Source organism: Vombatus ursinus, unplaced genomic scaffold, assembly GCF_900497805.2.
Source record: "Vombatus ursinus unplaced genomic scaffold, bare-nosed wombat genome assembly UNPS02014832.1, whole genome shotgun sequence".
NCBI lineage: Eukaryota > Metazoa > Chordata > Mammalia > Diprotodontia > Vombatidae > Vombatus > Vombatus ursinus.
Window position 1 is genome coordinate 76,362,468 of NW_020954610.1, and position 22,701 is coordinate 76,385,168.

Below are 22,701 nucleotides of genomic sequence, written 5' to 3' on the forward strand. Positions count from 1 at the left end.
TCCACTATTCTATTTCTTAGCCAGTACCAAGTAGTTTTGATGACTGCCACTTTATAATACAGTTTTGGATCTGGTACATCTAGGCCACCTTCCCCTGCATTTCTTTTCAGTAATTCCCTTGATATTCTGGAACTTTTGTTCGTCCAGATGAATTATGTTATTATTTTTTCTAGCTCTATAAAATAATTTTTGGTAGTTTGATTGGCATGGCACTGAAAAAGTAAATTAATTTAGGTAGAATTGTCATTTTTATTATATTAGCTTGGCCTGTTCATGAGCAACTGATATTTTTCTAATTATTTAAATCTGACTTTATTTGTGTGAAAAGTGTTTTGTAATTGTGTTCATATAGTTACTGGGTTTGTCTTGGCAGGTAGACTCCCTAATATTTTATATTGTCTACAGTTACTGTAAATGGAATTTCTCTTTCTATCTCCTGCTACTGGATTTTGTTAGTAATATAAAGAAATGCCAATGATTTAGGTGGGTTTACTTTATATCCTGCAACTTTGCTTAAGTTGTTAATTATTTCTAGCTTTTACTTGACCCTCTAGGATTCTCTAAGTATATCATCATGTCATCTACAAAGAGTGATAGTTTTGTTTCCTCGCTGCCTTTTCTCATTCCTTCAATTTCTTTTTCTTCTCTTATAGCTAAAGCTAACATTTCTAGTACAATATTGAATAACAGTGGTGATAATGGACATCCTATGCTTTTTGTTCTTATGCTTTCCAGTGTTTTTAATAGGAATGGGTGTTGTATTTTGTCAAAATCTTTTTCTGCATCTATTGAGACAATCATATGATTTCTGTTAATTTTATTGTTGATGTGGTCAATTATGCTGATAGTTTTCCTAATATTGAACCAACCCTGCATTCCTGGTATAAATTCCACCTGATCATAATGTATTATCCTCATGATAAGTTGCTGTAATCTCTTTAATTTTTTATTTTTATTATTTATTATTATTTTTTTTATTATATATTAAAATTAAAATTAAATTTTTTGCATCTATATTCATTAGGGAAATTGGTCTATCATTTTCTTTCTCTGTTTTGATTCTTCCCAGTTTAGGTATTAGCACCATATTTGTATCATAAATAGAATTTGGCAGAACTTCACTTATTTTTCTAAATAGTTTATATGGTACTGGAAGCAACTGTTCTTTAAATGTTTGGTAGAATTCACTTGTTAATCCATCTGGCCCTGGAGATTTCTTCTTAGGGAGTTCATTGATGGCTTGTTTAATTTCTTATTCTGAAATGGGGTTAGGTATTTTATTTCCTTTTCTGTTAATCTGGGCAATTTATATTTTTGTAGATATTCATTCACTTCACTTAGATTGTCAGATTTATTGGCATACAGTTGGGCAAAATAGCTCCTAATTATTGTTTTAATTTCCTCTTCATTGATGATTAATTCACTCTTTTCATTTTTGATACTGGTAATTTGTCTTTCTTCTTTCTTTTTTTAATCAAATTAATCAAAGGTTTATCTATTTTATTGGATTTTTTTTTTCATAAAACCAGCTCTTAGTTTTATTTATTAGTTCAATAGTTTTCTTAATTTCAATTTTATTACTCTTTCCTTTGGTTTTCAGAATTTCTAATTTGGTATTTAATTGGGGATTTTTAATTTATTCTTTTCCTAGCTTTTTTAGTTGCATATCCAATTCATTGATCTCTTCTTTCTCTATTTTATTCATATAAGCATTTAGAGATATAAAATTTCCCCTAAGAACCACTTTGGCTACATCCCATAAGTTTTGGTATGTTGTCTCATTATTATCATTCTCTTGGGTAAAGTTACTGTTTCTATCATTTGTTGTTGACTCACTCACCCTTTAGGATTAGATTATTTAGTTTCCAATTAGTTTTCAGTCTATCTTTCCATGGCCCTTTCTTACATGTAATTTTTATTGCATCATGATCCGAAAAGGACGCATTTAATATTTCTGCCCCATATCAAACTCCTACCAGGGCTGGGGAACCATATGACTGCAGAATTTGGGGTCTGTTTACCATCAAAAGATCATAGGATCACAGATTTAGCATTAGAAAGGAGCTCAGAAGTTATCTAGTTGAATATTCTGGTTTTAAAGAATTTTTACAAATATTCTCAGCTACTGCCTGTGATGGAACAACTCTAACTGAAATTACCTAAAGGACTTTACAAGAATTCTTACTGCTAGGGGCTCAGTATATAAGACCAGATCACCAAATATCAGGAATGCAAGAACACAGACAAGGAGTTTAAGATCTGCTATCCAGGTGTTAAGTAGGGCTAGATAGACAAATGCTTTGTTAAGAGAAGAGGGGACTAGGACTAAGAGGTATGAGTTAGAGAAAGCTTAAGAAAAGGTCAGGATATTTTGCCAGATCAGGATGAGGTAGAGGAGAAAACACAGAAAAGAAAGAAGGGAGGCAAAGGGGGGAAACATGGAATCGTAGCCAACATGTTCAGTTGAGACCTGAAAGTAAGGCAAGGTTGAGCAAAGATCAAAGATTTCTTCCCAAAGAGGATGTTGGATTAGAGTTTTCTCATTCTGTATCTCTTCAAAACAGTATAAGCCAGGCCTCTTTAGACAGTGTTACCTTGGAGGTAACTTTTGTTAGGTTGGAGGGAGGAGGCCTGGTTTTGTAAGGTAGCAGTGATAGAAAGCCTTGACTAACCAGCTAGTACAAATAGGGGTGACCAGCTCCCACATGTACCTAGTGTTTTCGGCTATACCCTTCTTTTTTTATTAATTTATTTTGATTTATCAACAACCATTTCCATATGCTTTTGAGTTTAAAATTTTCCTCCCCCTTCCTCCACCACCCTCCCCAAGATGGTACACAATCTGATATAGGCTATACATATACATTCCTATTAAACATTTTCACATTAGTGATGTTGTAATTAAAATTAGAACCAATAGGAGGAACCACCAGAAAGAGGAAACAAAACTCAACAGAAGAAAAAAAATAGCAATTCAAATTCCATAGTTCTTTCTTTGGATGTGGACAGCATTTTCCATCACGAGGCCTTTGGAGATGTCTTAGATCCCTGTATTGCTGGGAAGGTTTAAATTTATCAATATTACTCACTGCACAACATGGCTGTTATTGTGTATAACGTTCTCTTGGTTCTGCTCACTTCACTCAGCATCAGACCATACAAGTCTTTCCAGGTTTTTTTGAAGTCAGCCTGTTCATCATTTCTTACAGCACAATAGTATTCCATTACATTCATGTACCACCACTTGTTCAGCCATTCCCCAACTGATGGGCATCTTCTCAATTTCCAATTCTTTGCCACCACAAAAAGAGCTGCTATGAATATTTTTGTACATGTGGGTCCTTTTCCCATTTGTATGATCTCTTTGGGATATAGCCCCAAAAGTGCTATTGCTGGGTCCCTTTTCTGTCCATGAGTTATTGGAACCCTAGCGGAGATTGGTATTTAGGATGGCCTAGACTTCAAATTCTTTCATATATTGCAATAGTATGCCAGGTGGTATTAGGTCCTATGGAAAAGCATGATATTGATCTTTAACAGGACAAAGGAGAGAGTAGTGATACACATGGTCGATCTTCAAGGTTACTAGGGCTGAATCTTGGTGATGATTATTGACAATAGCAATACTAAAATCAAAATTATACAGCACTCAGTTTAGCAATGCCTGCAATAATGCTGGTTGGTAATGTATTAACTTCACACTAAGGAGCATGCCCTTTAAGATAGTAGCACGATCAACAGTGTTAAGAGCTTCAACTGTCAATTATTTGTCAGTTTGTCCCCTACCTGTCTGGTTTGCTACCCTGGTTCCTCTGTCTTGGTAACTTCTAGCTGAGCTCTCTGGTTTTAAGTTGCTCCCATCAATACTTCTGTGGCTGCTTTCTCCTCTAAATGTAAGGCTTTAGTTTTCCAGTTTGAGGGATGCCCTTTATCTCTTTCTCTGGATTTCACCTTGCCTTATCCATTAAGGACTTCCAGTACCCACCCTCAATTTTTGCATCACCGTGGGACCCCAGTTACTCTCTGATCCCATTCCTCTAGACCTTGGTTAGGCAGGATACTTAGATGCACTCTTTGCATTGCCTAAAAGCAATGGAGGGTTGAGGCACTGTGGGGCTCTAGGAGAGAGCAACTATGTTAGATATATATAATAATGCCCTTCAACAGCAGCTGAAATTTAATAGAAAGTCACATTACAAAGTCTCAGAGTGAGATGAGATCTATGAGGTCATTTGAGTCAAAAATAAAAAATACAAATACCAACATTAATCAACTTACCCAAATGCAGAAAAGAAGACACAATCATCATGCAAAATATTTGCTACTCTTTCAAAGGTTCTATAGTTGTCTGAGTCCTTTTGTTCAAAATATCCAATGATTGTTCTTTTACTGCGCTATAAACATAAAAAAAAAGCATGCACATAATGTTTTTTATCTATAATGTTCTCCACTCTATTCCATGCTGTATCAACATGACACTATATACTTCTTCCTCAGGTATCTAAAGAGCTATAGCTGTTACTCATGTTTCCAAATATATATGTAACCAAATACAAATTCAACTTCAAACACTTAAAACTCATCATATGAAAAAATGCTTGGTTTAGTATTGATGTTTATGACAGCCAGAAATTTATTAAAATTTATTTTCAGCATTTTATTTTGAAAGGCCAAAAACTATTTTTAAATGTTTAATTAGCAAGTCTTTTTTCTCATTTAAAATTTTAAACTTTGGGTTGGATGCATTTTAAAATACAATAAAACCTTAGTAAGTGGAACTACACAATTTTAACATTTGTGATGATATAAAAAAAAGTTGGGCTGACTACAAGTTCATGTAGTAAACACCTAAACACTTATCAACTGACCTTGGCACAATTTATGGTGGAAAAAATGAATTTTAAGGTAAATTAATAGTGTAATGAGGGGAAAATACTTAAAATATTTAAAAAGATAAATTGCTTTCAAACACCATTTCAAATTAATACTTACATGTAAACAAGTAATAGACAAATGGTTACAAGTTATCCTAATTCATTAAAGCAAATTCATAAAATAACTACATAAGATACTTCTCCTAGGATCACTGACTTAGGAGTGAAAAGGAGCCTTAGTACACAGGGGGCCCAGTTCCCTTTTTTTTTTTTTCCACAGATACAGAAACTTCAGAAAAATTAATAAGTGACTTTGCCAAGGTCACGCAGAAAGAAAGTAGCAGAACCAAGATGTAAACACAAGATTTTAGACTTCGATTCTGTTGTCTTTTTCTATACTATCTCTTTGGTTAACCTAGCTTAAGCCATGTGAATGGGGGAAAAAAATCTGGACTTCTTTTAATAGACTTACACCTTCCTCTTCCCTGTCAATAAACTCAAATTAGTCAGATTTAAATGTACTCTATACATTCTAATCAACAATTTTTCATGTAGCAAAATGATAGCCTCCATCTTAAAATGTAATTCAAAAAGTAAAATCAGTACAGATAAAATTGTTACAATAAACTTTAATCCTATAACAAGCTTTAAGAGCAGTCACTTTTTGATTATACTGAAATGTTGAAGTGAATCCAAAAAAAATAACATATTGGCTAAAGAACTGTAATTTGTCACCTTTTTTTTTTTGTTATAATACGATTTCTAATGTAATGAAGCTCTTTTTATAAGACAGGTACTGAACAAAGTTGCTTCAGGAACTTACATCAAGAAATTTGATTTCTTCCAAGTCATGAACTTCTTGAATAGGGTCACTTTTCTGTTGCCTGATGTAATCTGCTATTGCTGTCACTGATCTCTGACCCCGGTATTCTCTCTTCATCATCATACCATTCCGGAACAGTTTTAGGGTAGGATATTTGCTTATCCTGTATCTTTGGGCTATTTCCGCTAAGAGAATGGAAAAGTTAAAAAAAAACAAACTGCTTCAGTCATATTAAGAGACTAGGTAAGTTGAGCCTTTGTCTTATCAAAAATCAAGTCAGTTAACATTTACTCAGTGTCTACTGTGTATATAACACAGTATAAGTACAAAGTTAAGAAAACACTCAATCCCTGCCTTCAAGGAGCTAACAATCTAGTAGGAAAGAAACAAATAAATATTTATTGTCTACCACGTGCCAGGCACTGTACTAAGAACTTGACAAATATCATCTCATTTGATCCTCACAATTCTGCAAAGTAGGTGCTATTATTATCCCCATTTTGTAATTGTGAAAACTGAGGCAAACTGAGGTCAAATGATTTGACGAGGTTCATACAGCTAGCAAGTGTCTAAGACCAAAGCTGAACTCTGGTCTTCCTGACTCTAGGCCCAGTGCACTATATATACTCCATATAACTCCCTAGTTATATAGTAACTCCCTAGTAGGGCACTTAATTAAATGCTTGTTGACTGACAGATTGTAAGGCACTAGATCTTGCAAGGGAAATAAAAACAAATAAAATTTTACTTTCCCCAAGACACTTCTAATGTGATAGAGGAGAAAGACCTACACACAAATAATTGTTAAAAAAAAAAACAAAACACAAGAAGAAGAAGAAGAAAAGAAAAGGAAGCATGAAAGGAACATTACAATCTGCTGGGATCATGAAAGGCTTCTTGGATAAGAAGGCATTTGAGCTGAGCCTTTAATAGAAAGATTTCAATAGCAGGGATGGAGGAATAAAGAAAAGCAAGCTGGGAAGGAAGAATGGATATATTCTGCTTTTCAACATTTTACTTTTCTCTTTGTTTTTATGGTTATATATATTCTTTCTTACAATCTTCAAAAGCATAGATCCCTTCTTCCAACTTTCATTGATGGCTAACCAGATCCAGATCATAGATGTAACTTAAAAATGTTTAAGTGTCCCCTATTAAGAAGGAAGAGTGAGAATCCCTTTCATCAAACATGAGAAGTCATCCCAAGTAATAACATAAAATTAATTACTTATTACAACAAAAATAGACTCCTTCTAGTGGAAGGGCATATCTTCCTTTCATGGGTCCTTCTACAATATAAACCTACTGGCAGGTCAACAGTTATGACTGTGACAAAATAGGGCCCAAAACCCTGTCTCATCTAATAGGAATTTCAGGTTCTCTCCTTAAATGTAACCGCTCATTGACAAAAAAGAAGTGGAGAAAGATTTTTTTTTTCCTGAAAAGACCTTAGACACTTTCTCCCACTATCTCAAGTTTTTCTGAAGGTACCCCTATTTGACCGCACTTCATCCCGTGTAGTACAATACACACAGTTTAGGGAAAGAGTTAAATGATACGATAGCCTAAGGGAATTCTTGTGTACAAACTATATAGTTAAGGTCTCCTCTATATGAAATTTCAAGCTGATCAAATATCTCTATTCAGATTTAAAATCTATAATTGCAGGGTAGCCACCATTAACATAAAATTGCTAAATGCAGATGGTTCAGGTCTTACAAGGATTCCACAGGCCTTGGTCAATTATAGCTGCCTTATTACTTAAAGCAGAGACACTTGCAATAGGCAGCATGCATACAATCAAACTGCTAACAGCGTACTTTTTGATGTGCTCCACAAAAACTCCAGGACAATACCTAGATTCCTCCGCTGGCCCCCTCTCCCTGCACAGTATAACCCATCACTAAGGAATTCACAGGAAGACAGGTGTTAGAGAAGAGGTAACTGAGAGGTTAATGGACTTGTCTTTCCAAGGTCACCAACAGAAGAGTCAGGGTTTGAACCCAACTTCTCTGGCTAATCCCAGTGCTATTCCCAATCTACCAGACTGTCTAACTTACCCTTAGAACTGACTTTAGTAAGACAAGGAGCCCTGATGTTTTCTCTGAATATAAATCAATTCAACTTGAGCTTCTATAAGACAAATGAACTATTTAACACCTATTGTTTCACAGTGTTCTACTAATATAAGTTTGTAGGGAAGATCTGAGGAGCAAGAAATAGGGGTACAGAGGAAACGCTAGGCTAGCTGTGCCATGAATTCACTGTATGACCTCCGGCAAGTCACTGTACCTACCTGGGGCTCTCTGAACCTCATTTTCCTTGTCTTTTAAAAAAAAAAACACCACTATGATAATATATGCATTACCTACCTCACCAAGTTGATGTTTACAATAAATTCCATAGCGCTATGTTAAATCATGAATTTCTGATTTGGGACCTTAGAATTTCATCCATTAGGGGTTGTTAACCTCAAGGCCATGTACTTTAAAAATAGATATTTTGATAACTGTATTTCAGTGTAATTGATTTCCTTTATAATCTTATGTATATTATTAATTTAAAAAACATCATTCTGAGAAAGGGGGTCCACTCAACAAAAAAGATGAAGAACCCCTGATCTAGTTCACCTCCCTCACCTAGCATATGAGAATACTGAGGACAGGGGAAAGTAAGTGATGAGCCCAAGATCATGAGGCCACTAAGTCACCACCCAAGGATCTGAAATCAATGCTTAGAAATGAAAGGGAAGAAAGATATGGTGTGGTAGCCAAGGACAGAAGGGTCAAAGCAAAGATTTTTAAAATATAGTACAAATAATAGTTCTTCACAATATTCCTGTCCTATTTCTTATACCACACAAAATAGAGCTATTACTATGATTTATTATTCTCATCAAAGGGATATGAGTAAATATAAGAGTATTAGAATTTTTAAAAAACTAGAAGCTTTTGGAAGCTGACTTGAAGGCAAAAACTAAAGGTCTGATATAGCAAAAAAAACCACTAGATTAGGAGTAAAGAGTCCTAAGCGACTTAGCTGGGTGTACATTATGGAATGACTGTATGAGGGAAAAAAAAGAAAAGATAAGACTTCATGATCACACCTCTCTCTCAATGGCACACGTCTTCTCTCAAATGGCTGACAACACCACTAGGCAGTTTTGCTTAACTTTCTGGGCAATGATATGCTTTTCAGTGGGGTTTGTTTGGAGTGATGCTTGTTGCAAAGCATGTTGCATCAAAACATTATCTTCAAAGGTAGTATGAGAAAAGAGAGCACATTCAGTGAATAAGTCCAATCAAAGAAAGAAGTCTTACTCTGTTAAGGAAAAAAAAAAAACCTAAAATGCTTGAAAAGGAGGCTACTCAAGTGACATGGCGATCTCCTACTTGAAAGGAACCATACGGGATCTGTGACTGAGGGGGAGAGGCCTTGGGTTTTCTTTCTACAGCAGAAATATTTACAAGGATAGAAATGAGGTAACCAAGTAGACATTCCTAGGATGATATTAGCCAACTTATTTCACCTCTCGGAGTCTCCATTTTCCATCAGGAAAGGAGAGAGTTAGACTTGAAGACCTCAAGGGAAATTTTCACCTCTAAATCCTATGCTCCCATGTATCAGTCTCCAAAAAAAAAAAAAAGTCATTAAGTGATAAAGAACTGATAATAATACTTAAGGGCAAAATCCAATCTCCAACAGGTTACTATAAATAATTGTTTGAAAAATGCTCAACCTCGCTAAGAAGAAAATATAAATTTAAACAATCAGAGACTCTTAGAGTTACAGAACGGATTTCACAGGTCACAATCTCAGAGTGAGAAGAAACTTGTTCAGTTGTGTCCAACTCTTAGTGACCCATTTGGGGTTTTCTTGGCAAAGGTACTGGAGTGGTTTGCCATTTCCTTCTCCAGCTCATTTAACACATGAGGAAACTGAAGCAAACAGGTTAACGTACTTGCCTAGGGTCACACAGCTAGTGTCTGAGGCCATTTTGAACTCAGGACGACAAGTTTTCCTGACTCCCAAGCCCAGCACTTTATGCACTATGGCGCCACCTAGCTGCCCTAGAAGGAACCTAAGAGGCCATCTACTCTTTCTACCTGGATGGAATAGAAACTCCTCTGACAACCCAGACAAATGATAATCCATCCTCTAACACTTCTGTGGAAAAGAATACACTACCTTTGGAGAAACCTAATTAATTTTTGATAGCTCTACTTCTTAGGAAATTCTTCATTACATTGAGCCAAAATAATTTCTGAGAGTGGTATCCATAAGCATTGCTTGTGTCTTAGAATTAAGGAAGTTTCTGACCATTGTTTTACAGGCAAATAGTTGAAGAATGTAATTTTTAAAAACATCACAACAAAAATACCTTGTCCTAAAGGGTAGTATGAGAAGAATCCACCTTGCACACTGCCTGGATCACCCTGCATATTAACTTGAAAAATACAGGGTCACCAGCACCACTGCTACAGGGCGACTCTTCCACCCTGAATTCACACAAAATCAACTCCAAGACCAGCAACAGAGCTCGAGAGGAACAAAGGTATGGAGAAAACAATGACCAACTTATTAAAGTTACCATGTCATCCATTTTTTTTTAAAATGCAAGAATTTCTCATAGTAGGGGGAAAAGTCAAGTCAACAGGCATTTCTTAAGTTCCTACTACATGACAGGCATGGTGCTAAGCACTGGGGGAAAAAAATTTTAAGAAAATGCATTTATATGTAACTTCCATCAACAGAAGTTATGGCTAGAAACTTGAATTTATAAGTCTCTAATGGAAGAAATGCCATCTACACAAGACTTAGCAGATGCAAAACACAAACCTAAAAACAACAAAACCTGGTAAATATGGGCACTGAGGCCAGCACACTTTAGACTTTAAGAACGACTGCATCTCTCCAACATACAACGGAGGATTTGACAGTCTATAAGGAGAGTATCTACTTTTTTTCCTAGGAACTCTAGGCATGAAAACATGATTTCTGATTTGCTATGTACCCTGTAGTACCCAATAGATAACCCACACATTTTCAAACTAGGAGTTAGTGTCCTATCTGCCCCTGTAAAGTCTTTGAGGTGAAGGAGATAGAACCTATGAAGTGGTGTGGGATGAAGAAGGATAAGAACTCTGTCTGTACCTGCGTGAGATATCTCTGCTAGAGGTTCTATCCTTTTGCTTAATTATTTAGATTAGGAATGAGTTATTAGCTTGTGAGAGGGAAAACTGTGAATAGAAGGTTTGAGAAATTCTTTAAGTCTGGTATTTTTATTTCTAATCCTTTCCACAGAATGAGTAGAACAAAGAAAAGCTGATAGGGAGAGTGGGAGGCGTCTAATTAGCAGTGAGGTAGACACTGAACTCCTAAGAATGACAGTTCTAAGATGTAGGCACTACTTCCAGCACTGATACTCACTTCTTAGCCGAAGGTTAAAGGAAACTGACAGGCATGCTCTTGCGCACTGAAACATGAACCATATCATGAAGGGTATTCAGTGCTAATATATGACTTCAAATAAGTCATACATAAGATCTTTCTAAGTGCTCAAATGATAATAGCAATCAGACAATTGAGCTTCCAAAGATGTTATAAAGTGCCACAGTAATTAACAATAATCCATTAAATCTAATCAAATAATTAATGACTGTGATTAAAAAAAAAAAAAGATTTAAATAACTATAACAGCTGAGGCAGCCCGGGAGTCCTGGGGAGAGAGATGAACTTGGTGTCAGAAGATGCTGGGTCCTGCCTCTGACAAACACTGGTTATGGGACCCTAGTCACATAATTCACTTAGTCTCTCAGTGCTCCCAGAGAACTCTCCAAGAGGGTCAGATTCTGAGCACTACATCTAGTGGGAGGGCTTTTCCTCACTAGGAGTTGCCTACACAGATCAAATCACAGATCTTATCCAAAACAAGCAAACAAACAAACATAAAAATCTCTATTGTGGTCAATCTTTAAGATGTTTCTAAAGACATCAGAAGTCCGATCATTATTCATACCCAGTTTAAAATCTATTTTTAAATCTGAGTAAGTTTTATTATTACTGCTCTAATTAAAACCTTGTTATTTTGTACCAGTTCTCCTTCTTCCTCATCTAATATATATGCATATATATATATATATATATATTTTTTTTTTAACAAAACCAATCCAACCGTATCACGATTTAATACTTCACAAAGATAAAAGTAAAGCTTTAGGTAATAAGTTTCCAAGATTAAACATTAACAATCACCATCATCTTGGAAAAGGTCACAAAATCGTTTTTGATATGCCACTTCAAATAGACTGTAACAAAGCATTTAAAATGAACAAGATGATCCCTGCCACTAACAATATGACTGAGTACTTACAGTGCTGATCACAATCTACTCGGGCAAACACTACTTGATTCTTATTTGGATATTCTTCCTTAATGACATTGGAGGCTTCTTCAAAAATTGGATGCAACATCTGGCTGAATCGACACCTATTCACAGTGAAGATACAAATTAAAATGGAAAAATAAAGTACTCAGATTTTATTATAGTTATTAATACTCATTGTGAGTTTATTCATGTTGAAAAAATATACCATTAATTTATTTACAATGTAACAGTTTTCAAATAAAGTTAAACCACTTTGGTATTTTTCTAAAGGAATTCAAAGACCAAAAAGAGTATATAAGAATGAAGATGTAGATAGGTTTTCTTGTAAGGGAAGTAAAGTATCTAAGGCTTACAGAATGAATACAGATCTAAAGATCTTTTAGAGTTGCACTGAAACAGAGAAATCTGTGCTATTACTGTGACATGACAATACTACCTATAAAACTGAAACTAAAGCTTTCAGAAAAGTGCTTGGTTATCACTATAATACTCAGATTTTATTATATCTGTTAAGTTATCTTTAAAAGTAGAAAGGTGACAAGAATTTACAGAGGGTTATTAGGCTTAGATTTCAAAACAGATGGATTCATGTTCTGCCTCTAACCCTTCCTAGCTGGGTGAGCCTATGGCAAGTCTCCTAATTTCCGTTAGTCTCAGGCACAACTCCCTAGGATTTATCTACTAAGTCTGAAGTGGGCAGATGTGTGTACCAATATCTGCTGGTACAGTGAAAGAAATTACAGATCAATCATGAATCAAATTAGTATATTAGACTAACTCAAGCTTGGTGGTTTCATCTCCATGCTTGCCAATTAGCACAAAAGAAAAGCAATCTATTTTAGATAGAGATCTTTGTATGTAAAGTCCCTAACACACATCATGAAAAAAAATTATGCGCGTGTATGCATGTGTGTGTGTTTACCCAAAAAAAAAGCTTTAAACTTGAAAAATACTGCAAGGAGCAGTGATGCATCAATTATAATCCTTGCAATAAGAAGGGGGGCCTCTAGGCCTTACTATCTACCCTAATGCTAATGCCCTCCAGACAGCCAGGCATTGCCACTTGATCTACCAACACACCTGCTGAACCCCTGGGCCTTGCCATCCCCCCTGCTGCTGAAACCTCCAATGTGTGTTCTCTCTCCCAATTAAAAGATAAAAACCTTAAGAACCAAAACTATCTTAAATTTTAATTTGTATCCCCAGTGATTATTAGCAGAGTCTTTAGTACACTATAAGTACCTGATAAATAATGACTCACTTATTAGTCAGGGAAGGAGGAAGGGACATATTCGTAAACTGTCGTTCAATCATTCAGTCATGTCTGACTTTTCATGATCCTGGGGCCATACTGTCCATGAGGTTTTCTTCGCAAAGATACTAGAGTAGCCTACCATTTACTTCTCCAGTAGACTAAGGCAAACATAAGTTAAGTAACTTTCCCAGGGTTACACAGCTATTAAGTGTCTGAGATCTGATTTGAACTCAGGTCTTCCTCACGCCAGGCCTAGCACTCTATCCACTAAGCCACCTGGCTGCCTCATTCAGAAATTAAGGCAATATAAAAACCAAAGGCATCAATAAAAGTTTAAAACAAAGGAGGGGGAATACTAGATGATCATTAGCCCTACTATACTGTTAAGTTCTGTTCTATTTCTCCAGGACCATGGGAGCTGGTCTGAGAACGTGCCTGCTTCTGCCACATATCTTGCAAACAAGTCACCCAATTTCTCTGACCATCAGTTTCTTCATCTTTAAAATGGAAGTGTCTGTACTTCTTAGCTAACTGTGAAGTTGTGAGAAAAATAATTTATAAACTCTAAGGCACACTACGGAAATAATAGTTAGGATTTTCCTTTCCCTTTTTGCCATCTATACCATAAAAACTAAATCATGCAAAGATTAAGGATAAAGAACTCAGGGAAGATATTTTGTCCCATAATGAAGCTGTTAAGAGTAACTAAAGCTTTCCTTGTGCTATATCTTTTAGACATCTGAGCACAAGAGGGTAATCCCTCCAATATATTTCCTCCTATTCTCCTCTATTTTTCTTATTTCTTCCTCCTCTTTCTCATCACTCCTTTTCTTTATCCTCCCCCTCACCTCTCTTTCTCTCTTTAGCTGGCCAAAAGGAACCAGAATATATTTTCTGTTCTCTACTATATTTATCAAATGGAGTTTTGTGCTACCTATTAACTGAAAAAGTGGAGAAAATATTTTTCTCCCTCCTAAAATAAACAATTCACTAAACTGTTTTTATTGGTATGTGCTCCCTTGCCCTTTTCTTACATCTAAATGGCCATAAATATGGGAGAAAAAAGATTTCCCAATCCTTCCTACCAGAAAAAATTCAATTATGAAACATAAAAATATTAATATTCAAGAAAACAAAACTGTTACTTACCAGTCAGCATAAAAATTAACTAAAGCAACATCTGCATTGTCTGAAATTTAAAAAAAAATCATACTTAAGTTACTTATATCCATATTTTTCCTGTTACTATCATCTGAATTTTATTCAGAAACCCGCATGCAATCAGTCAGGGCTAACTTATACAGTTATTGAAGTCCCCCTTTGTTTCACAGTCTTCTAATATACATTCTCTCTAGATGGTTTCATTGTTCTTGGCACTACAAAGGATCAGGGGAAGGAGAAGGATCAATTTAAGATAAATCAATTTAGCTACAGGTATCAGCTTTCATAAGAGCTAGGGGAGAAATAAAACTAAGCGCTGTAAATGAGATTTGTGTATAAGCTCCATTAGCAGGGAAAATTAAGATTGGCTACATAGGCACAAAGCTACTTCAAAATTCTAAAAGATGGTCCATTTGATCACAACAATTTTTCTACAACTAACAATACCATATAGCAAGTACAGTCCAATTCTCAACATTTGTGCATTTAACTTTTGTGACTTCAAGCATTCACATGACTTTATTAGTAACCTCATTTTCTTTCTTTTTTTTTTTTTTTTGGCTAGGCAATGGTGTTAAGTGACTTGCCCAGGGTCACACAGCTAGTGAGTGTTTTGTGTCTGGGGTCGCATTTGGACTCAGGTCCTCCTGAGTCCAAGGCCAGTGTTCCATCCACTGTGCCACCTCGCTGCCCCCTAGTAACCTCATTTTCACTTTTACATTGGCAAACGTGCACACTCACAGCTATACAAAGTAGAGAAAAAAAATAGAGGCACAATATGCGTAAGTTTGTGGAGCAGCGGGCATCCTAGTAGCTGTTTCATTGTTCATGTTCACCCTATTGTTGGAAAGAGCTCCCCATGTATTTATTACATATTTCCATTGTTTGTTTTTAAAACTCAAGTTTTGTTGTTACAATTATGCCTCCAAAGCAGAATGGAAGTCATTTGGGCTCTAACATGATGGTGAGACTTTCCAACAGCAGTGACTAAAGTCCTTGGTTTTCAGAGGGCAGCCAAGGTAGAGAGGTTTATAGCAATATAGTACAGGCCTAATTCATTTTATTGCACTTCACTTTATCGTGCTTCTCAGAGATTCTATTTTTTACAAACTGAAGATCTGTGACAACCCCACGTTGAGCAAGTTCATTGGCATCATTTTCCCAACAGCCTATGTGCTGACATCCTGTCTCTGTGTCACATTTTGGTAATTCTCACAGTATTTCAAACTTCTTCATTATTATTATGTCTATTATGGTGATCTATGATCAGTGATCTTTAACGTTACTACTGAAATTGTTTTGGGGCACCACAGACCATACCCACATAAGACGATGAATTTAATCGATAAATGCTATGTGTGTTCTGACAGCTCCACTGACTGGTTGTTCCCCTGTCTCTCTCCCTCTCCTCCGGCCTCCCTATTCCCTGACACACAATAATATTGATATTATGCCAATTAATAGCCCTACAATGACCTCTAAGTGTTCAAGTGAAAGGAAGAGTCAATCAATGTGGCAAACTTCATTGCTGTCTTTTATTAAGAAATTGCCACAGCCATCCCAACCTTCAGCAACCACCACCCTGATCAGTCAGCAGCCATCAATCAACATCAGAGCAAGAACCTCTACCTGCAAAAAGATTATGACTTGCCAAAGGCTCAGGTGATAGTTAGCATTTTTTAGCAATAAAGGATGTTTTAATTAGGGTACGTACATTGCTTTTTTTTCTATAGATAATACTACTGCACACTTAATACACTACAGTATAGGGTAAACATAACTTTTATGTGCACTGAGAAATCAAAAAATTTGTGTGACTCGCTTTATCGTGATATTCACTTTATTGCAGTAGTCTGAAACCTAACCTACAATATCTCCAAGGTAGTCTGTGTAGAGCACAACGCCCTCACACTACCATCTGATAGTGGAAGTTAAGAAGTTTAAAAATGTTTTCGTTTTAAGAATTTTATTTGCTAGTCAGTATTTAAGGGAGTGTAGATTTCATGTATTATGAAAAATGAATATTATCTGAAATCAATATTTTTTAAATTGAGATATTGACACAAAAGTTCACAGAATTCCACGGAATTACTAGAGAGGAAAAAAAATGTTTTTTGCATGTTGCCAATTTTATTTTGTCTACTTTATGGGTTATTTCACAGTTACTGTGTTAGGGAAAGTGTATATTATCAGAACTAATATTTTGTTATAAAGAACTATATGCAGAAAAGTATATTTTCAGCAGTCTCTAGCAAAATACTAGCAAAAAGTGTTCGACGGTCATGGGAATCTAACACCCATAGTTTCAATGTATCAATATTCACATTTTTTACTTTTGCACTGTTTTCTAGGAACATTGTCCTCACAAAAATTGAGGATTAACTGTATTTTCTTTGGTCCCTATTCACTTATCAATAACTCTCTATAACAAAATAATTATGATTTTTGCATATCACCACAGGAAGGAATGAGGAGAAAGTCAAATTCCATATAATACTTTTGCCTTGCCGTCAAGTTGCAAAAAGCCACTTAAATTCCACACTACCCATCAAAACAAACCGGGAAAATAGCTCAGGCCTTAGACAAAAAGTGATACAGATGTAATACCTCCCCCATCAACTTACTAGATTTGAATCACTTCTTTTGACTCCCTAATTAACTACAGAGAGGTCTTTCAGAGTAGGACTTCGATTTCGACAAAATATATTACAACAATATATTTGCATGTCCCCTAACATTCATTATAAAATGCTGTTTATTTTAACCCATATCACTTTAATTTTTGCAGTATTACTCCAATGAGTGGATATTGATACATTACTTAACAGTAACAATCACTAAAGAAAAACTTAAGCAAACTCTAAAAACACAAAGTTTTTAAATTTTTCAACAAATCACATGTTTTACCTCAAAATTATAATCACCATCCACAAAGTAACTTTCCTATTACTATTTCAAAAATGGAAAACCATCTCCATACCCATCCCCAAACTCTTTAACAGAGGCTACAATCACATTACTTGTAAATATAACCACAAAACACTATCTGCTTGGAATGTAACTAAGCAGCAATTTTCAACCAATAAGGCATCAAAAAAAGTACATTTTTTCATAAATGAGGTAGTTGACAACTAATCAAATTATCAGTGATTTTGTTTAAAGAGCAACCTTTGGAGTATGATTTCAGATCATTAAGTACACAGCTCCAAATACTATAATGTCCATGTCTACTGTATTATATATACATAGTGAGAACTGAATTTGTAAGTCAGCCTGAAACTGATATTAAGAATTGTAATACAAACTGAGCTATAATAAGACGATGAATTATCACAAAAACATAAAGTTGTTTAATATATTCAATAGAGTAAGGAAGTTGCAATATATTTCTAGAAAGATTAAACAATCCTTGAAATCAGAAGTATTTTCTGGTTTCCCTTCAATTACTAACGAAATTAAATTAGTCAAAATACTGATTTCCCAAGTATTCCAATTAGTCAGAGTTTTACAGTAATTTCACACAGGCAATTCTTTATGGAATAGTAATTATAAAAAGAAAATTAAGTTTCCAAGTACTTACTTAAAATTTCATCTATATTTCCACTATCAAGACTTGCTATTTCAGCTGTTATTGGAGTAAAAATCCAAGTTATCTGAAAATATAAAAAGTATAAAATTAACAACCAATGTTTCAACATGAGATAAATGAAGTAAATGTGGAAAACACTTAGAAATTTTACAACTAATGCTGATTCCATGTGAAAAAGATACAAATAACCAGTAATTAATGAATGTTTCCTAAAAAAATTCAGACCTGAAGTTTCATTCAGAAGGCAAAGTACAGATATTTGTTATAACGAGATAATTTCTTTGCTTTCCTTTTTATTTATTTTTATTTTATTTTTTAAAAAAGATTGGGTCTCATCTCCAAAAGTCTCATGATGGAAAAGGCTATCTACATCCAGAGAAAGAACTATGGACTTGGAATGCAGATCGAAGCATACTATTTGCTCTTTTTTCTCTTCTGTTTTGTTTTGTTTCTTATTTCTTGTAGTTCCTCCTATTGATTCTAATTCTTCTTTACAACATGACTAATGTGAAAACATGTTTAATACGAACGTAGATGTAGAGTCTATGTCAGATTGCCCGGCATCTTAGGAAGGGAAGTAGGGAGGAAGAGGCAGAAAATTTAAAACTAAAAAGCTTACAGCAGTGAATGTTGCAAACTAAAAATAAATAAATTTAAAAGAAAAATAGATTGGGTCTCCTTATCTCAACCAAGCTGGAATTGTGGGAGCTAATCACGGGCCAGATCTCATTCTGATCAGCACAGGGGCTTTCTGACAAGGGCTGGTTCACCTCTCCTTAGGCAACCTAGGGTCCCCCCAACAAGGGTTCATCATATAGACTGGATGTGGATACTTAATTGCGTTAGCCAAATATAGCTCAGAACCCACAAGCTCAAGAGAACTGTCAGCTTCAACCCCATCCCTCCCAGGAGCAGGGATTACAAGTGTTCAACAACACACCTACAGACTGTTTTTATACTATCAAATAAATATAATCACAAGTTCTGTAAGCAGTTAGGAAAATTGACAATGATTTACCTGCTCAAAGGAGCTAGCCTTTTCAAGATATTCACTGCCAATTCCATAGTTTATCACAATCCCAATATCTGCTATATTGGAAATACTATTTATTTAACTACACCAAATTTCTTTATGACTAATGTCCAAGGAAATACAGGCTCTTTGTTAATTAAAGAAAACAATGCTTATTAACATTTTTCAAGTCTGAATGAATTTAAAGTGAAAATTATCCTGAATTGCAAGTAAAGTTATTTTAACACTATTTTAACTTAGAGCCAATCTTTTTCAAAAGGTGGACTCAAAGTCCCTGCCAAGTCCTTACCATACAACTGGATCAATAAAGTGGAGAAGGTGAAAAGAAACTGAGATGAAAGGAAGAAAAAATATTAAACATAGTAACTGAAATGCTCACAAACTGCTCAAGGGTTACAATGTCTATAAAGACATATGAAATCATGGGCGAGTTATATGTAAGATATTCACAAAGGACTGTGTCCATCTTATTCATAACCTTCGGCAAAGTCCTGTGTACTGGTTCAATTCATAACTGTGTGCCTACAGATGGGCAAGCCTCAACTGAGCCTCAGTTTCCTTATCTGTAAAATGGAAGTGATAATACTTGATCCACCTATTTCACTGGTTTGTTGGAAGGAAGGTGCTTTGCAAACCCTAACCTGTTACATAAAAATATGAATTATTACTATGAAGATATGACTGCTAAGTAAATGGTCTAGTAACATGGCTGCTTTTCTGAATGGTAAAACAGAAAAAACACAGATTTTAGAATTAGAGGGCCTAGGTTCAAATACTCAAATGCCAGTCTCTAATATTTATTATCTATGTGATGTCAGACAAGTCACAACTATTCTGGGCCTCAGTTTCCTCATATGTATAATAATGGAGTCACATTTCCTGTAAGGTTATCTTCCAGCTCTAGTTCTATTATTCTATGTAACTGTGTTTTCCAAAAGATAAAATATGTAATCTGAAATCTTGGAATATATGAATACTAATTTTTATTGCTTATAATATTTTGAGATGTAAATGGCACAACTAAACCTCCATTGGTAATTAATATCTGAACTCCTTATATCCCACTTTAATAAACCAATAACACATTTATATAAGAATATTTATTCTCCTTATAGAAAGAGATAATTGGTTCCAGATCATTGCTAAACCCAAGTCTATAAGTACAAAATTTTTACCAGGAAAATTGTTCAAGAATAGTTCAAATACAGAATATTCAAATAAAATTATGAAGTGATGAGTCTATAATTAATGTCATCATTTAAACAATCAAAGCATCATTATCAAAAAATCATATGAAAACTTCAAAATCAGATTTTTAAAACTGAAAATACATCTATGGTAGAGAAGATACATTTATGGTATAGTAGATAAAGAGAGCTGACCATGGCTTCAGGAAGACCTGGGTGCAGGTTCTGTCTCTGACACACACTGGTTCTGTGACCAGTGACTGAGCCCTTTAGTGCCTATACAACTCTCTAAGACAGGGGTTCCCAATCCTTTTGGTCCCTACACCCCTTGGCTTTCCATTAACCCTTTCATACCCTCTATTCAATATGAAAGGAAATAAATTGCACAGTTTAATTATACATAGCAGAGTTTTTTTATATAGAAAACTCTATTTGGTATATAGCATTTTTAGCATGTTATAAAGTTGTTTGATGTTTAGTTCACAAATAAATTAGTGAGAAATTTTTGTTTCCATTTTCTTTCAACCAATAGTTTCATTCTCAACATAGTATTTGAAAGACACCTATGTATCATGTTCACCCATGGATACTTTATTTAATTTAGGCATTTATGGATTGTTAAAAAATTTGAAAGATACAATTGAAGGAATAATTCCTACCAACCAAAACTGAATGAGATTGGTATAAAAAATCCATTTTATTTTCTGTATTCATATTTCATATGAGTGATAACAGTAAAAAATGAACTAATTGACCTCTACAGTAACCAGACATTCCAAATTGATTTCTAATAAATGAAATTATAACATTTTTGGTGTACCCTTGCAACTCCTTAAATAATTTTATTGACTTATAATTTGAACTCAGGTCTTCTTGATTCCAGGCCCTACACTTTATCCACTGAGCCACGTAGCTGCACTATCAATGATTTTAAGTATTTTATTTGGATCTTAAAGACACTTGGTCAAAAGTATTTTTTTAAAAACAAAAATAAACTCTTCACAGTTTTTATAGATGTTAAAGGTAAATCATTGAATGAGGAGCATGCCTTCTACATACAGTTGCACTGAAGACACTGTAAGATACAAGCACAGTGAATTGTTTAAGAGTTTAGTATAGGGGGCAGCTAGGTGGCACAGTAGATAGAGCACTGGCCCTGGATTCAGGAGGACCTGAGTTCAAATCCGTCCTCAGACATATAACACTTACTAGCTGTGTCACCCTGGGCAAGTCGCTTAACCCCATTGCCTAACCAAAAACAAAACTAAACAAAACAAAAAAGAGTTTAGTATGGAAAGAGCACTGGACTAGGAATCAAACAATTAAAATCTATCTTTTTAGTCTACCATTTACAAGGTAAGTTTAACATGGAAAAGCTGAGATTCAGATATGTTAAGTGACTTATCCAAGGTCATGTGACTAGAAAGTGGCAGATTGTGTTAGTCCTCAAACCAATAGTCCACTACACTATAGAAAGGTCACATCTGAATGTTCCAGCTTATTTCCCTACCAATATTCTCACAGAAGGATCAATGCTTAATTGTGAATAAAAACTTCTATGGAGATCTAATTCAATTCAACAGATAAATCATCCAGCACTTAACTATGTTCAAGGTTCCATGCTGAAAAATTTGACAACAACAATGACACAGTTCTTATTTACAAAAGGAGTTCACAATTTTGGGGAGGTGGGGAAATGGTAGTATTTGGACCACAAAACCAAAACACATAAATAACTACAGCACAAGGTAGATCATAGTGGCTGTCAATAATACATTTTGCAACATCTCTGAAAAATGTTCCTTTCTCTCCTCTGATATTTTCACCATTTTGATGCAGACTTTCATCATGTCCAAACCATGCTAGACTACTGCAACAGCTTGCTGGTGGGGCAGCCTGGCTCCAGTCTCCCCTGACTCCAAACCATCCTCCATTCAGCCATCAAAGTGATTTTCCCAAAGCAAAGGTCCAACCATGTGACCCCACTACTCAATACGCTCCAGTGGCTCCCTATTGCCTCAAAGATCAAATACAAAATCCTGTTTGGCATTCAAAGTCCTTCACAACCTAGCCCCCTCCTACCTTTTCAGTCGTCTTACACTTTGCCCCTCACTACGTATTCTTTGATTCAGTGACACTGGTATTCTTGCTGTCTGACAAAAAAGATTCTCCATCTTGGGCACTGTGCATTTTCTCTGGCTTTCCCCTGAGCCTGGAATGCTCTCCCTCCTCATCTTCACCTACTGCCTTCCCAAGCTTCCTTTAAGTACCAACTAAAATTCCATTTCCTACAGAAAGCCTTTCCCAACCCCTCTTAATTCTAGTGTCCTCCCTCTCTTATTTACTTACTATTCTTCTTGTAATATAGCTTGTTTGTTAGCTTGTTGTCTT

At 35.2% G+C, this 22,701-nt stretch overlaps 1 protein-coding gene across 1 annotated transcript in view; it reads right to left on the minus strand.

Moving 5' to 3' along the window:
- The window catches only part of LOC114025751 (endoplasmic reticulum resident protein 44), a 119,039-nt gene that overhangs the window by 56,367 nt on the left and 39,971 nt on the right, over positions 1-22,701 (minus strand). Inside the window, exons 2-6 of the mRNA XM_027839241.1 lie at positions 18,082-18,154; positions 14,490-14,529; positions 12,071-12,186; positions 5,698-5,882; positions 4,279-4,394 (exon numbers count right to left, since the gene is read on the minus strand). Coding sequence (XP_027695042.1) covers positions 4,279-4,394; positions 5,698-5,882; positions 12,071-12,186; positions 14,490-14,529; positions 18,082-18,154 — 530 coding nt within the window. The remainder of the gene's footprint in view (positions 1-4,278; positions 4,395-5,697; positions 5,883-12,070; positions 12,187-14,489; positions 14,530-18,081; positions 18,155-22,701) is intronic.